This window comes from Chionomys nivalis, chromosome 4 (genome assembly GCF_950005125.1).
Source record: "Chionomys nivalis chromosome 4, mChiNiv1.1, whole genome shotgun sequence".
Classification (NCBI taxonomy): Eukaryota; Metazoa; Chordata; class Mammalia; order Rodentia; family Cricetidae; genus Chionomys; species Chionomys nivalis.
In genome coordinates this window covers 10,778,847-10,797,110 of record NC_080089.1, presented here as the reverse complement: position 1 = coordinate 10,797,110, position 18,264 = coordinate 10,778,847, and the positions used below count along the sequence as shown (strand labels likewise).

At 39.0% G+C, this 18,264-nt stretch overlaps 1 protein-coding gene across 1 annotated transcript in view; it reads left to right on the top strand.

Annotated features, from left to right (window-relative positions):
- Cntn5 (contactin 5) overlaps positions 1–18,264 on the top strand; it is a 1,215,881-nt gene that overhangs the window by 844,271 nt on the left and 353,346 nt on the right. Inside the window, exon 8 of the mRNA XM_057767831.1 lies at positions 13,210–13,413. Within this exon, the coding sequence (XP_057623814.1) occupies positions 13,210–13,413 (204 nt within the window). The remainder of the gene's footprint in view (positions 1–13,209; positions 13,414–18,264) is intronic.

Here is an 18,264-nt window from a genome sequence, read left to right as displayed (position 1 = left end):
TTTTATTTCCATAACTTCACCATCTTTATATTTCTTCAAGGAATTTATCTTCAGTGACTAGGCCAAATCATCACGCTATGTGAATTTGAGTGAATGGTAATTTGAAGATATATTATCGTGATCACACATCGGCAGAGATTAATACGTGTTTATGGTTAGATTTTTTTTCTGGAGCAGGTGAGCCATGGGAACAACCTCTTGAAGAGAAAATAAACTATTTCACATTTCCTTGATGAAGAGACAGCACCTACTGCTCCTATGTGGTGCCAGGACAAACAAATTACTTGTGATGAAAGTGTTAAAGAGTTGCATGAAGGATTAATGGCTGCTAGCTAAGCTGTGAGAGCACAAATGTACAAAAAATGACATCGATAGTACAAAGTTGAAGGACAATCTTGTTAGAATATCAGTTCATTTTTATTGTAATTGCCTACTGCACCTGTAGAGTAAATGTAAACTGCCCCAGAGTTTCATACATGGCATTTAAAATTTAGGCAAATCATAGTTCTTAGTGAATTTTTTTTCTTTTCTCTACTCAGAAGGGAAATGTATCTCAAAGCTTATATTTGTTTCTGTTAATAGTTACATTATGGTAATTATTCAAGTGTGTACAATAAAATTTGCATAGTATAAAATTAAAAGTAAGCTACTTTAAAATAAAAATTTCATTGTCAATAAAATTGCTGAGTATTTAGATCATTTGCTTGGTGAACTTACTTTTGTTCTCAATATACACAAAAAAGTTAATATTCATTGTAAATGTATATAATGAGAAACAACTTTTAAATGATGGCAACATTTTACTAAATGCACACAAGAAAATGGGAAAACTTTATTGGACTTTATATTTATGGGACCATATTTTCCTGTTTTTGAATTTTACCTAAGAAGCATTCTGGAAACTCTTTCATCTCATAGACTCATGTGCACACAAGAATCTTATGTTGTTCTTTCACTTTATGGGATTCTGCTGATTACCTATTTGCAGAACTCTCATATCCCTGCCGACATCAACATTCCAGGCATGCTGCTGCTGTCCCTCATCATCTGGAAAACCTGGCTTACATGGTGTGTCTCTGTTTCCATAGCAGCACATCAACAGAAACATCTGCAATTTGGTTTTTCCTTGACAATAGATGTGGACACTCTTCTGATGAGTCCTATCTTTCACTTTTAGACTGTTAAGTTGTAAAGTTAGACCCAATGCCAATGTAGCTCAGTCTAACAAATGTATGGAACTAATGTTATTCAGTATTTTTTCATTTAGTAATAATTCTTAATAAGTTACTTGTTTCTATGTCATAGATTCTTTTTTTCTTTTTTTTTTTTTTTTTTTTTTTTTTTTTGGTTTTTCGAGACAGGGTTTCTCTGTGGTTTTGGAGCCTGTACTGGAACTAGCTCTTGTATACCAGGCTGGTCTCGAACTCACAGAGATCCACCTGCCTCTGCCTCCCAAGTGCTGGGATTAAAGGCGTGCACCACCACCGCCCGGCCTATGTCATAGATTCTTTATCTGTATAATGGGATGAAGAGTAAATGAATTATCTGGATGGCATATACTTCAGGTGAAGTATAATTAGTTTTAAGTCTCTCAGATCCAATCAATGACTGTTGGGTAGCTCTCGCATGGCAGGGAACCCATGGAGCAGCTGCTTTGAGTGGTGGCTTCTGCTCCTTATTTAGATATTTTCTCACCTCATAGATTGAACTTTCTTTCTTACTCTCCAACTCCCGACTCAGGAAACGATGCACAGGTGATATCAGGCAAAGAATACGATGCTTGGCCTCTGTTGTTTCCAGTCTGTCACTTTCCAGTTCTGCATTGAAATATGTATCTGAGGGTACAAAGGGGATCAGTTGTAAGCCAGTCTGTATCAGACAGCACATCCATGCTTTGCTGGGATGTTTTTGTACTAGCTTCCATCCCCTGGGAACAACCCTTCAATAACTCACATTCAAAGGAACCATTTCTCTAACTCTATGTCTGAGAGTCTGATGCTGTTATCATTATGCCCTATAGTGCTCTGATCTCTGAGAGAATAAACTTTTCCATCATTTTGGTGCTGCCCAGTGGATGCACTTCATAGTTTTGCATAGTTCTCCACAAATATACACCTTAAACTAAAATTTTCACAGTTTTATAAGCATATCCAGTCATAAGTCCTGATAGTATTCTAGAACACAAATTTTAAGATACTGATACAGGATTGGAATATATAAGGTTTACTAATGCCTTATGGGAAATGTTGAGTGGGTGCTTTTTAATGTGAAGTTCAAAGCCTTAACTGAACCTGTGCTTCTAACTATTGTACACTTTGGAATAAATGCTGGACCCAGACCTGGCATCATTTAGAGTTCACCATAAATAGTTTCAAAACCCCTTAGCAAAGCAAGAAATCTAGGTCATGTTTTTAAAAGAGTAACCAGTGACCTTTACATGTAGACATAAGGCTTCTGGGATACAAGTAGCGTCTATGGTGTGAAGCATTCTGCAGAGAAAATCAGAATAGCTAATGTCACCTAACTTGTATAGTCACATACAAGAATTCACCAGCTCAGAGCTTTGTAACTCGTGGATCATGAATAATGCCAATTTGCCACTGTTTTTGTTATAAATGTCCCTTTCTTATCTTCTATTTGGCTAACATTGTTTTTAATTATGTGCACATAAAATTTTATTTTGTCTTGGTGACATATTATCATTTTAAAGTATAATTCTACTTCTTTTGACTTTAGGTAATAAGCATAATGAAAATGCATGTCTTACAACCTTAAAGAGAATTAGTTCTTTGTTGTACTCAGTCAAAGTAGCTAAATGTCACAATGAAGTTTGCTTTGTATTAGGATAATTTTATGTTTAAAGCAGATGGAATTTCTCTCTTGCATAGCTCACAACATGTTTTAAAATATCTTGATTCTCTTAGGATTAGTGATGAATAGGACACCTGTCTTGTTTTTGTTCCTCTTAGGCTATTTGCTGCTGACTGTGTTTATTGGAAAGAAACTTTTGACACTTTCAGAGATTAAATTCCATTGTACAAAGCACAAGATGGATATCTATTGTTACAATGTATTAGGACATTTCTTGTGAGTCAATGCTGCCTTTGTAGAACAGTTCCTTCTGGTTGAACACACACCTAAGTGGTCCAATTCTCCTGGGCATTAACATATCAAACAACATCACCATCTCTTTTTATTTTTTTTATAAAAACTGAAAGTAAAACTCAAAAACCAGAGTACAATAGTTGACACAATATGGCCTAATGATAAAGGGTAACTTTTTGATGATCGAGGCATATTCGACTTTGTCCTTCAACATTGATATTATCACCTGACTTACCCACTCTTTTCAATGTTGAAGAGGATTAAAGTAATAATGAAAACTAATGGGCCCATTTCTTAGGGATTAACCTTTAGTGCATTATCTCATCTTCCCTACATGGACCTGAACCTTCAGTTCAGGTTAGAGATGAATAGACTAGAGCTTTAATAAAGCTACATGTCCTACTCAAAAATCTCATAATCAGAAGACAATAAAGAGGGCTCTGAAATTCTGATCTTTATGACACTAAAGCCAAAGATCTTCCTCACCATGATGTCTTCACATATGTATGTAGTAAAGTTAGGGAAAAGGAATTAAGTGAAAAAAAATGTGTAATATGAGACTCATATTAAACTTTCTTACAAACCTTTCCCAGCCCCATATTATATCCCATAATACCTAAGCAGTGCTTTATGTGTAATGATTTGCTGCTACTTTGTAAAACTTGTATATATGAGTGCATGTGCCTGTGTACATGAGCCTATATGTGTTTGCCAGATGAGACATCCTGATGTCCTTCCTCAGGAACCCTCTGCATTCTTTTTTGAGACATAATCACCCACTGTCCTGGCCTGGACTCATCAAGTAGACCAGTCTGCTTGACCAGGGAGCTCCACTTGCCTGTTCCTCCTCAGCATTGGGATTACAAACCATGCCACATGAATTCTGGGACTTAATTCTTTATTCATGAAAAGCAAGAACTCTGTTGACAGGGAGCTGTCCACTCCGATCATTATGCTTGTCCCATGACAGTCTTTATTACAAACCCATCATAAATCTAGCCACCAAAATGGTCTTTATATATACTCCATTTAGCAGTTCAAGCTACCAAACCAAATTCTCAGAAAATTCCAATTAACTATGTTCATGCAGAGACCCTGAAGAAGACCACATGTAAGATTGTTAATAACCTGAAATACCTCCAATTGTAATGTCCCTCCAATATCTAAGGATCCATATAACTGATTCAGTGGAACAAATCAAGTCCATGACTATACTAATAAACTTTCAATGCAAATTAAAACATGGAAGCCAGTCCATGTTTGTGCTAAAAATTTAACAAGTTCTACATACCTGTATAAATATAGTTAGTCATAACTATTCACATATTTGATAAGTATTTACTGTTCAACTATAGAACAGGCATTGACTTTGTGAAAATACAGTGTTGAAAAATAAATATGGATTTTATTTTTCCAAAAGTACTTGACATGACTAAAGGTGACATTTTCTGTTATAGCAATGATACTCATCAATATCCTAAGTATTGCTTCTTGGGGTCAAGAGCTGACTCAATGATTAAGAGCACTGAGTGCTCTCACAAAGGACTACAGTTCTGTTCCCAGTTTCCACATTACACAACTCACAACTTCCTTCAACTCCAGTTCCAGAGGACCATGTACCCCCTTCTTGACTCCTTGTGTGATGCATACATTCACACATCTATTATGCACATAAGATTTACATGAATATACATAGTTTAAAATAATATTTTAAAAGGTGTTTCTTATTAATTTCTGTTGTTCCTTATGTTCTATTGCAAGGAGTGCTGGAGAGTCTCTGCAGTTTCTTTTGTGACATTAACAAGTTAAGAATTCAGTGTGGTTGTATCAACTCCATGAGAAAAAAACTATCTTAGAAAATTTTTAACTAATATTTTTGCCACTAGATTACTATTATCATATATTATCATAGTCAAGAATCTTTACTTAATTAAATCATTACGAGAGGTTGTCATATTGGGCAATGGAATTAAAATAAATGTTATAATTAGAAATATTAAACTACTTCTAGTATGTACTTCAGTTGTATCAGTAAAAATTAGTGCACAATACAAAAGTATATCAAATACCATTAGAATTGAAAGTTATACTTTGCAATAAACCAAATTCTAGTTATTTGACAAATAGCATTAAATCTCACACTATGGGAGTAGGCAGAAGAAGGCACAGTCAGAGCCTTTTGTTAATGCTTACAATTACCTGATATTTCACATCCAGAATAAAGTTGAAGAAAGAAAGTATAAAAATAAAGAAGTTGTTGGCTTTTGAGTCTCCCCTTTAGTGTATGGCAGGGATAGAGAAACTGCATTCCTGGAGGAGAGTGCCATTATTAATTGAGCCAGTGAACTTCACTGATGCTGTTTGCATGATATTCTTTCTAAATTCTTAACCCATAGCTTTTCTATGCACACAAGTCATGAGAAAGAATAATGATTATTTCTCAAATTGCAGCTATATTAGAAAATTCTGAAATGAATCACATATGATTGCTCCCTAATATTGTTTTCAAGGACCGGGGAGTCCAGTACATGGTTTTGTTCCCTGTTCTGTTAGGTTGTTTTTTTTTTTCCATCAATGCAATACTGCTTTGAGCAATAAGCATCCTCACCCATACAGAAATGCCTGTTTTCATACCCCATGGATATGGAAGTCTGTCATTTAAGTAATGATTTTCTTTGTCAAGGGAGCAAAGAGAAGAATATCAGCTTTGGCATTAAATAAATTGCAGAACAGCGTTGAAGGTTTGCAATGTGTGAAACTATAAACCTGAACCCTCAGTTACAAGGAAGGCAGGGCCAACTTGCATTTTCCCAACCACCACATTTAAGAAATGAAATTTTCAATGGTGATCTAACATTATGAGTTCCATTGCTCATGATGACAATACTCCTTGTGATGATTTAATTAAGAGAAGATATGAAAATGGGCTAAGGTAGTGGCAAAAGTTTTAAAAGATAACTCCAGATTGTTTTTCTTTCATGGAGTTGATATTATCACATTAGATGATTAACTTATTAACAATCAGGAACCCACAAAAGAATAAAAAATCCTCCTGTGTTAGATTAAATGATAATATATGTCTAGGACTCAGAGTTGTTAAAAATACGCATAAACTTCTTAAAGTAAGTTTGTTTTAACTACTTAAAATGTGTGTGTCCATGTGTCTGTGTATGTGTGTGTACCATGAAACTTCAACACTTGACATACAATATATATGTTAAGTTAGGTAAAGGACAGCTCATAACTTCTTCATAGAATAAGTTCACTTTTCTAATTTAAAAAATAGGTGTTTGGGTGATTTTCCTGCATACATATCTCTGCACTACTTTTTTTGCTAGTGTCTGGAGAAGACAGAGCAGGTATTGGATCTCCTAGGACTGGAGGATGCTGAGAATCAAATTTGCAAAGAGATGCAGTCAGTGCTCTTGACCAGTGAGCCCTTTTTCCAGTCCCAATTTTCTAGATTTTCTTAGTACTACATTAAAATAGCATTTATACTCGGTGTGCTATGTAGCACATGAGAAATTCTTACTTCTCTTTTTACAGCATCGTGCAAATTAATTACTTTTCATGTGTCATGCCACAGTTCCACCTCACACTTCTCCCAATCTCCTGTAACTACCACTCTGTTCCCAGCCTCTACTTCTCCTGTTTAGATCCCACACGTGAGTGCATGAGTTGTACTTGCCCTTCTGTGCCTACTTTTATTTCCCTTAGCATCAAGACCTCCAGTTCTGCACATGTTATCACAGATGACGATGGTTGAATGATATTCCAGCGTTTATTCACACTGTCTATTTCTGTCCACGTATCACCTGATGGGAACTTAGTTTGTTTCCATCTCTCTGCTGCAGCGTATCACACTCCTTAAATGTGTGGGTATCTCTTCACCTCATTTCCTTTCTTTGAACATATAATTGATCGTCATCATCCTAGTTTTCCCTACTGTGAGATGCTGCCAGTGAGTTTTACTTGGTGCCTGGAGTTCACAATTCCAACAGCAGCATGAAAGAGCTCATGTTCCTTTCTCCAAAGCCTCAGCAGTTCCATGTGCATGCAGTCCCCACAGGAGGCCAGAAGAGGGGTCATATCTGTTGGAACAGGAGTTAAGATGTTGTGATCTATGGTGTGGGTGCTAAGAATCTAACCTCAGTCCTATGCATGTGCAGCAAGTGCTCTTAACTGCTGAGCCATCTCTCCGGGTCTTTTGTTCTTTGCTGACGATTAGGCTGAATGTTTTTGTTTGTAATGCTTGCGTGTTTGGATGTCCTCTTTTGATAAACACCTGTTTAGATCTACAGTTCATTTTGCTGTTTGTCTGGCTTGTTCATGAGTTCTTTCTTTTAAAATTTTGATGTATAAATTCCTTATCAGATGTATAGGTTGCACATATTTTCTTTATAAATCGTGCATTAGTTCTCTTTATTGCATGCTTCTCTGCATAGGAACTTTCAAGTCTGTGTCTAACCTTTGCTTTTATTTCCTGACCTTTGCAGAAGAATCTCAGAACAGACAAACAAAAGGTCCACATCAGCTTCCAAGGCTTATCACTGGTGCTTCAGTGATTCGGCTAGGGCTTCAGTTAACTCAAGACTCGTTTTTATGACAGGTGACAGGCAGGGTCTATTTTCAGTGTCCTGTGTATGAATGCACAACATTTCCAGCATCATTTACTGAAGAGGTTGTTCCTTCTCAGTGCCTGTCCTAGAACTTTTGCTATAAATGGGCTATAAATGTGTTCATTTATGTATAGACTCTGTTCTGTCCCATTCATCGGTATATGTGCTGATGTCAAGATCATTTTTTAAGTATGCATTTGTCTTGCATTTTAAAATCAAGTCACAACAGGTCATTCAAGAGTGCTTCTGCTATTTATGGTCATATAAATTTGGTGAATGCTGCTTTAGATCTTTGATGGGTGCAGATGTTACTTTGTACTGACTTTAAATCACTTTGGACAATATTGATGTTTTATCAATGTGCATACTTCCAATCCATAAATGTGGAATGCATTGTCATTTCTTAGCATCTCGATCATTCTCTTTCATCAATGTCATAACTGTCAAAGCTTGGATACTTTACTAAATTGGTAATAGGTATTGTAGGTATTTCACTTCTGAACCTCTTAGATTGTATTACAAATAATTTGCAATTGGTACATTGCAAAAGATGAATCAATTTGTTCTAATAGTGTTTGAGTGAAATTTGAGAGAAGGTTTCTGAATAAAAGATAATACTATCCATATATTGATCGTGAAGCTCAGCCAATCACATTTGGCTAGGGTGTGGCCGCCTGGGGCAAAAGAAGAAGCACCTGGGGATCCAGGTGCCCACCGCTTGTTTTGTCTCTTTCTCCGCTGCGCGTGATTCTCTGATTCTAACTGGACCCCGGTCGTGTGATTCTCTCTTTCTCCCAATTATTAAAATTATATTCCTTGTTTTTGAGCTGGTCTGGTTAATTCTAACTACCGGTCGACTATGCCCGACAATATATAAACAAAATTTTATTTCTTACAAATTGGATGGCTTGGAGCTCTGAATAGAGTTCTGGGACCGTGGGATCTCTCAGGAGCAGCAGCTCTTGAAACCTTCTCTTCTTTAAGACTTTAGGAAGAGAGGCTTTTTGGATTTTCAGTACAAATTAACTTGAGACTTTTGTATAAATACTTTTATTATGCTGAGCTATTCCTCCTAGATCTTGTGTGTGTGTGTGTGTGTGTGTGTGTGAGAGAGAGAGAGAGAGAGAGAGAGAGAGAGAGAGAGAGAGAGAGAGAGAAAGAGAAAGGGGGGGAGAATGTTGTGGTATGTGTGGTGTGTATGTGTGTCTGTGTGTATCTGTGTGTGTCTGTGTATCTTCATATCATAAAAATCTATTTTAAAGCCTAGAAACCTGAGTGTGTCAGCATTAAGAATAAATATTTGGGTTAGTAAAAAGAAGGAGTTGAAATAAAGCACATCCATCAAGCAATGATCTGGATGGGTTAAACTCCTAATAAACTAGAACAACTTTTGAATTCAACATAAACAGACAAAAAGTCTCCAAAAGGAAACTAAAAGCCTGGGTCTATAAGGAAATTCATTTTACCAAATAGTACTACATATACAGGAAAGAGATTCAATATTATCCGAAAAGACATCTTTGGAAATGGCAAAATCATGGCTAACCAGTTAGTCTCAATATATTCAGAAATAAAACATGATACTGAAATGTTATTATTTAATAAATCAATACATATTTGTCTTTTTAAAGAGTTAGGCACAGAGTACACAACAGAGTAGCGCACAAAGTAAAGGTTAAAGCCATAAGATGTTTTCTGGTATCCCTGAATTATTTTATGTCCCAGACTATAACATCTCCTTAAATTAGCTGTATTCTTCTTTATTGTGAAAGTAAAATTTGAAGAGACTTTAAGTAAATGTTAATAGATAATAAAAAGCCTTAATGGAGAAAGTAAACAGGGATCTTAAAAGATGTTTGGCTCCACTGAGTGTTTCTATTTTGGGTGCAGGCCGGAAGTCTAGCCCAGTTCCAGGGTGTCGGCTGGGCTGTTCTGCAGTGCTCTCCCTTCTGTCACTGTGAGCGCTTGGCGCTGTGAGAAAGAAAAGTGCAGGAATAAATCAGCATTTTTGAGCCCCCAAATTCCCATTTAATCGTGAGATGTTAAAAGTGCCAATTTTATGTACCAGTGTCCTCGACTCAAAATACTTTGTAAACCATTGACTCAAAAAGTTTCAATTATTGTAAGAAATAGTGATTCTTTTAGTGACAGCTTTTAATTGCTCATTACTCTCTGCATCTTTAAATTTCAAATAGTAAGCAAAATTTTGAGAAACTGGTAAAGTCTTACGGAATATATATGATTGAAATACTAAATTTCTGTGAATTGTGTGCAGTTACTGTTTCATTAGAACGGTGTGCATATAACTTATACTTTATGCATGGGCTTAATCATTAAGTCCACTTGACTATTTCTAGTGATTTCTTTTTTTTTTAAGTTGAAAATAGAGTTTTTTCATTAAAAAATATTCTGATTATGGAGTGGCTCCCAGAATCACCCCACTTTGTCATCTATCAAAATATATACCCTTTCTTTCTCTGTCTTATTAAAACACAATCAAGAATTTAAGTAATTATTAATGGAAATAATAATAATTGAATAAAATAAAAACAAAGAAACCAGAATAGGACAAGATTAACACATATTAGCATTCACAAATAAAAACTGATTAAAAATAAATGAATAAAACTCTAATATATAAGCAAAAGATCTGAAAGGTTTAAAAACCCTTCAATGATACCAGTAAGTTGCTGAGTTTGCCTTGTATTGATCATCTGCTGCTGGAAGTGGAGCCTTCCCTTATGTCTGTTTTGTATAGAAAACTAAGTATTCCTTTGTAATCATTATCAATTGGGTTCTGCATTAGGAATGGAGGCTTTTGTCCATTTTGTTTTTCCTTTAAGGACTGGGACTACCTCTGGGTCATGCCTATGTAGGTCCTATGCATGTTGCCATCGTCCCTGTGTTTTCATGTACGTATCATCCCTGTTCTGGCCATAAGGTCGTATGTGTTCTCCATCCCTTCTGGCTCTTACAACATTTCTGCTTGCCCTTCTACAGAGTTGCCTGAACCCTGAGCGGAGACAATTGATGGAGACAGCCTGTTTAGGGCTGAGTGTTCCAAGATCTCTCACTCTCTGTGCATTTTCTAGCTGTGGATCTCAGTATTTGTTTCCATCTACTGCAGGAGGAAGCTTCTGCTTGAGCAAGATGATCTATCAGTACAGCAGAATGCACGAGGAGTCCCTTTATTGCAACATTCCTTAAGCACAACAATACAATTCATTTTTTTTCCGCTAGATCATGTTCTATCTAGTCTGAGATTCTTGGCCATCAAAATGGTGTCAGGCATGAGTTCTATCTTATGGCATTAACTTTATTGCCAACAGGAGAGTGGTTGGTTACTCCAACAACTTTATGAGACTATTGCGCCAGCATATCATAAAGGAAGGTTGCCATTTAGATCATGGATTTTGTAGCTGGGTTGGTGTGCATTTAATTTTCTCCTCTGTAATTTACAGAGTACCTTCCAGTATATGAACACTAGCAAGTGAAGGTAAAGGCTCTGGGTAAGCACCAGCTTCTCTTCTCTGTGTTCAGTGACTTCTGTAGGTATTATCTTCTGCAGTAGGGCTTACCATCAGTTTATGGAGAGCAAATAATAGCTTTGGTGACAGCCTGGGTTATTGGGGGTGTTCTATAGGGTCCCTTTGGCCAATAACTTGATTATATATAATTAAATGCCAGTGTTGGGGCTTTCGTTTAGTGATTAGTGATGTCTGGTTGGGACTGTGTCTTCCCCAGTATTTTTAAATTTGCTTGAGCATCTGGAAATGTTGGCTCAAGGTCAGGTTCCCCATTTGGAAGTAGATAAAAGAGGAGATGGGAACTGACTTTTAACAATCCATGAGAGGATAAAGAGAGAACAGAGGGTGATTGAGAGGAAAACAGCAAAAAACAATATAAAATGAATCTTCTTAATTTCAAAAGTAGATTATAATAACTTGTTGGTTATTTTAAAACCTTAATTAGCTTGCCTTGTCAAACAAGTAACACAAAATGAAGGCTGTAGGATCTATTCCTCCATTTGGAACCTAGGTGAGTTTGAAGCAAGCTAAGATCTCAATGGCCCTGTCTCAAATTTAAAGAGCTTCTTTCTTGAGTCCAAGTTGTGTAGCTGACATTATATGAGCTTGAGGGGGGTCATGGTTAAGGCCCCAGTTTCACTGTGTCCACATCTCCAAAGAACATTGATTTTATCATTGTCCTATCTAGAGACAGAAATGTATGTTCTCTTCTACACTGCTCAGTTACTTAAAGCTAAATCCTTAATATTTGTCGTTTCTTGCTTATCATTATTGATCTTTTTCTTAATTCTAATATAATATTTTTATTTTTAATGTATGTTTAATTATATATGGTCTCTCTCTGTGTGAGTGTGTGTGTGTGTGTGTGTGTGTGTGTGTGTGCACATGCTTGTGAATGTAGGTGTCCAGATGAGGCCAGAGAAATGTCAGATATCTTGGAATCTGAGTTATAGGCAGTTATGAGCCACTCAGTTTGTGCACTAGGAGCCTCCTTGGGACACTGCAAGAATAAGTGTTCTTGCCTGCTGAATGTGTCTCTGTCCCTGCACTCTTCTGCCATGTTCTCTGCATAATCAAGAGTCTGTGGCTCCTCACAATCATCATTGCCACTGTCACTCAAAAGCAATGTCTTCTGTGACTACTTACAACTAAACCATAGTCCTGTCATTGTCATTTTAGACATCCTGCTCCTTGTCACTAATTTGCCCCATTTTCCCATTCTTCACTCTGGAGTTGGAGATACTGTCTGATTCCCAGGCTCTCCTTCAGCCCGACCACTTTCCAGCTGAGTGAGGGTGCTTTAGTTCTCTTCTTTTTTCCACTGCCATTTTTCTTCCCATTCATTAACCTTAACTCCATCATCTTTTTAATCTTGCTTTCTCCCTTTCAGATAGATAGGTCCATGAAATTGTGACATTTCCTTTTCTCATTGGTATCATTTCTGGTCTAAGGTAATTCACAACCAATATTTGATGAACAAACTGGTAATAACAAAATTCCAGCTGCCTCCTAAATAGAGAAGTCTGAATGCCTCATCAGGATTGAGTACACATCTCCCATATTTTCCATTGCGTTCTATTCTGCTGTCTCTTTAAACTCCTTCATAGGTTTTGGTAGCCCATTTGCTGCATCAACCCATGAAGTTGGGTAAATGAACAATGAATTATCTCTTAAATTTTCACCTTCTGTGTTACCACAATGCTGACTATTAAGCATGTGTTTAATGATCTTCAAAATTAGAGGGAAAATGAGTAAATTCACAACATCTCTGAGGGTTGTGTGACTTTCCACTGGTATAAACCAGAATCATTCTTTTAATATAATATATTAGATTATTTGAGGATCAAGTGTGTGTGGGCTTGGGTCCAAAGAAAGTCTGTCTATTAAAGCCCTTGTAGTTTTAGCTTTGTCTGTTAGTGATCTGTATTATTCAACAACTGAATTCTGTGTGTTTTCAGAGATCATCTACAGCTGGGTCTTTAACGAGTTCCCCTCCTTTGTGGCGGAGGACAGTCGGCGGTTCATATCCCAAGAGACAGGCAACCTTTATATATCGAAAGTGCAAACATCAGATGTTGGCAGCTATATTTGTCTGGTGAAAAATTCTGTGACAAATGCTCGCGTGCTCAGTCCTCCGACACCGCTCACTCTGCGGAATGATGGTGAGTTACCTGGCATGGATTTAAATGATCAGCATTTCATATGTAAAGTCAAAGATGTAGTATTCCTAATTTTCTCAGAAATTGACCTCAATGCAAATAAACTAAAATAGAATTCCCTTATTTATAATTTCATCCCTTTAATCTGGGTTTATGCATGCCTCAGAATAGAAATGTTGAGATGAGTGATGGGAAGATGGCTCAGTGGGTAAAATGTTTGCACTCTTCAGGACCTGGGTTTAAATCCCAAGTACCTGTGTATACAGTCAGACATAGCATGCCTATAAGGCCAGCATGGAGTAGAGACAAAAGGATCTCTGGAGCATGCTGGCCAGCCAAGCTGAATCAGAGAGTCAGGTGCAGAGAAGATTGTAGGTAGAGAGTAATTGAGGAAGACACACGGGGGGGGGGGGGGATTCATAGCTTATAAATACTTATAATAGTACTCAAAAATTAGAATGTGAGCATCTGGAAAGGAGAGACTCATGAGCTCCACAGTTCTTTTCTTACTCCTTAGTGTCTGTCTGGAACATATGTGTATTAACTGTATGAATTTTATGGCTTCAGTTTTCATTGCATTTGTAGTTCATCTGTCTTCAAATTCAGTCTTAAGCTTTTAATATTTTATTGTACAATTATAATTGTTATTACTTTTCCAATAATAGGAACAGTTGTAACTTCAACTCTTCGGTGCTGTGCAGGCAGGTGTAATGATGCTATAATTATAGGAATCACCATCTATCCACAGGATCTTCACATTTAAACACCTCATTTGTATTTATAGACATTTACAGTTAGGCATTGCATTAGCACAGCCAAGTGCTCTATTATAGGTGATATATGGCATGCAGATTGCTCTGCTGTGCAACAAAAATCACCCATGAAGACATTATTAAGAAGTGAACTTGAGAATGAGAATTCTGATTGATTTTGAAGTATTAAAAAACTATACTTCAACACTTTCACAGTTTTCTATATGCCCTTTCCTCATGAGACAGTCTTGCTTAGCGGAGACTAGCTGTAAACTGTTGTCCTCTTGCTCCCATCCCCACAAGTGCTGTCAGTATGTACAACCACACCCAGCTCTTAAAATTCTTTCTTAAAAAATATATACTCTTTTGATGACTTGAATGATAATGATCCCCAAAGAAGCATATATTTGAATGCTTGATCACCAGGGAGTGAAACTGTTTAGAAGGATTACAAAATTTAGAAGGCGTTGGCCTTGTTGGAGGAAATATGTCACTGAGGGTGGGCTTTGAGGTTTCAAAATCCAAGGCCAGGTCCAGCCCCTTACCCTCTCTCTGGGCCTGTAAACCCAAATGTAGATCTCAGCTACTGCTCCAGTACTATGTATGCTGCCATGCTCTCTGTTGTAATGATGATTTCAGGTGACAAAACCTCAGAAATTATAAGCAAGCCACCACTTAATGCTTTCTATCATAATAGTTACCATGGTTATGTGGTCATGGCATCTCTTCATAGCAATAGGACACTAAAATAGTTTCCAAATACATTGTTAGAGTTGTGCTCTACCATAAGACATCTGCAAAGGGATAACCGTGTATATTTAAATATATATATATAAAAAAAAACAGTAGCAAGTTTTCCTCCACAGAATACAGCCTTCTCAACCACAAGATTCTGGTTTATAATCCCAGTCATGAGTTCAAATCCAACTAGAGAATATTATGTTACCCCCACAACTGTCATGCTGCAATTGCACCATGAACACATTTTGCCTGCCCCATTGGTACTCAAAATTCATATTCAAAATGGGTAAGATCACTGATGTCTTTTAACCCCCAGTAGGCTGTATGGTCTCGTGGTCCTTATTAAAACCAGTTGGTCACAATGCAAAACACAAAGATATGAATGTGAGAAAGACCCTTGTAAGTAGAAGGGTGATTGAGAGAGGAGGGAGGAGATGATAGAGGGTAGAGGTGAGTATAACAACAGCACATTATATATGTGCGTAAACCTGTCAAAGAACAAATTTAAAGGTATAAAAAAGTCAAATAGATAATAAAGTCAGGAATATTAGTATGATGAAATTATTCTTGCAATGTTGCTCAAATTTCTGCTTTGAAAGTATTGCTAGGTTGAATAGCAAAGTTCAGATGTTATGATATCATCACAATGCATATAAAAGTTAAAGTATTGGCCATGCCGAAGAAAGGCCATGGAGAGTAATTAAGGAAAGGGGGAGGTCAAATCAAGCCCTGAATGATTCAAATTACTTAAGAAAATCAAAAAACAGAAAAGCTATTTAAAAAAATCAAGAGAGGGCAGGGAGATAACAAAACAAAAAGTAGAGTGTGAGGGAGCCAGGGAAAAGAAGGCTTCAGTAAAGCATGGTCAGAGCCTTGTAGTACCTGGCTAGTGTTGGCACACTGTCTGTCACCTCTCCCTCTGAGACACTACAGAAGGAAAGCTGTCATCAGCGGCAACTGCAAGGCAGGGCAGGAATGCCACAACAAATCATCCATGTTGATATATCTGGACTAAGAAGGAAGGGTGCAAGGTAAAAAATTAAAGATGAAGAAAAAGACTATAATGTGGAATAAAATGAAAGGGACCACAGAAGGAGCTGAAAACCACATGCCCAACAGATGCCTAAGGGAGAAACACACACACACGCATCCACAGAGAGAGAGAGAGAGAGAGAGAGAGAGAGAGAGAGAGAGAGAGAGAGAGAGAGAGATGCTAAAGTCAGCAGTAGCAATAAGAGTGTATCTGTGTATCAGGGCTGGAGAGTACTTGATGCTCTCTGTAGCAGAGGACACAGATTCTGTGCCCAGAACTAGCATCAGGCAGCTCATGACTGCCTATAACTCCATTTTCAGTCAATTCAGTGTCCCTTTTGGTCCTGGAGGGATAGTAGATACACAAATGGAACACGTATAAACAAGCAGGCACTCTCACTAACATAACATAAAAATTGAAAAATATAACTTTAGTGACATAGATGGACTCACATATGCTGACCAGGGTAGTTTTCCCTGGGCTGATGGGAAGAAGATAAAGGCCTCACTTGTGGCCCCAGGTAGCTGGGTGCCTTTATGGTGGGAAAGTGTATGGAGGGTGTGGAAGAGAGAGGCAGAGTGGTCCATGATCTCTGGAGAGAGGGAGATCCATGGAGGTGAAGGTGGCAAGGAACCGACTGGGATGGGATTCCTGCTTCCCATCTGGGGCCACGGTGATGTCCAGTCCTGGGCTGCTGTGGTCTTCCTTAATGCTTATGGCTCCTGTTGCCACCAAAGGCCACGAGGATGCAAAGGATTTGGGCTGCCACATGTGGCCACAATGGTGTCTGAGGGCCATGCCTCCACAGGGGCCATCCCGATCTGAGTGGCCTGGGCTACCACCCAGGGCCATGACGGCCACCTGGCTTGAAATGCAGTTAAGGGCTATGTCTGGGTCTGTGGCCTTACCACAGCCAAGATTTGTGTTGATATCCCAGGTGCCTGCTTCCATCCAGGATCCGATGTGTGCCCAGGATTTGAGCCCCCAACTAGGGCCATGTTGGGGTCCTAGTGCAGCCAGGGTCTGTGTTGTTGTCAGTGACTCCTGTAACCACTGAAGTCTGGGCGGATGCTCAGGATATCAGCTGGTGCTGGAGGCCGTATCGGTGCCCAAGTGTCATGATGTCGCCCCCTACAGATCCGCATTGTCTGTACCTGGGGCCATTGTAGTATGCAGGCTTAGGCTACAGGTAGGAGCCATGTCTGGGTCTTTGGCCCTACTGCAGCCAGAGTCGGTGCTGATAGCAAGGCTCCTGGTACCATTGAAGGCTGAGCAGCTGCATGAGGATTGTGCTACCACCTATCTGAGGGCCTTCTTGAAACGAGGGCGACACCAATCCTAAAGGCTTGCTCAGGCAGCCGGGGCCATAATGACATCTGGGTCTGAGAGGCTGCTGAGGACCATATCTGGGTTGGTAATACTACCACAGCTAGGGTCTATGTTGATGTCCACGGCCCGTGTTCCTGCCAAAGGCCACAAGGCTGTCCAGCTTCCTGTTTGTCACCTATGACCATGTTGGGATCAGAGGGAGGTGCGGCAGCTAGAGTCTTGCGGACCTTGTGGCCTTGGCATTGTCCAGGCTGGGCTGCTGCTGAGGGCCATGTCTGGGTCCACAGTCAGGGTCTGTCTTGAGGCCTGTGGTTCCTGTTGACATCAGGGGTCATTCGACTGTTCAGGGTCTCTATGGCCACCTGGGACCGTGTTGGAGTCTGGGGACTACACCACTGCTGGGCCCATGCTGTTGTGATATATACACTGTCACCGGGACCATGGTAACATCCGGACCCAAGCTGCTGCTGATAGCTCTGTCTAGGCCCATGATCCTGATGCAGCTGGTGTCTGTTTTGATGTCTATTTTACCACAGGGGACCATGTGATCCAAGCGTTTAACCATGAATTGAAGTACAAGGGCCTCACTGAACTGGCCCTGCCCCTCACTGACATGGGAAGAGTCAACCCCCTCACCAGAGTGCTGACCCAATCCCTAGCCAGCCCTGGGATAATGGACCCAGATGATTCAGGCAGAGGAGAGCTGTCCCTGCTCTTCACCTTAGGGAGTGGTCCAGTAGCTGGGACTGACCAACTCAGCAGACACTCAGGTACAAATCCAGGACTTTGAGCTGGCACACAGCAGCATCTGTCCCATCTATGACCTGCTGGAATGCATGAAGAAACTGGTCCTGTGGAGCCATGGCCATGGTCTACATGACTTGGGCAACGATGGGATGTCCTGGGAGTTTCTGTGGGGTCCATTGTTGATGGTATGCCTGAGGCCTTGAACCTGACCAACAACACATTACACAATGAACAAGGAGAACTGTTTGAACA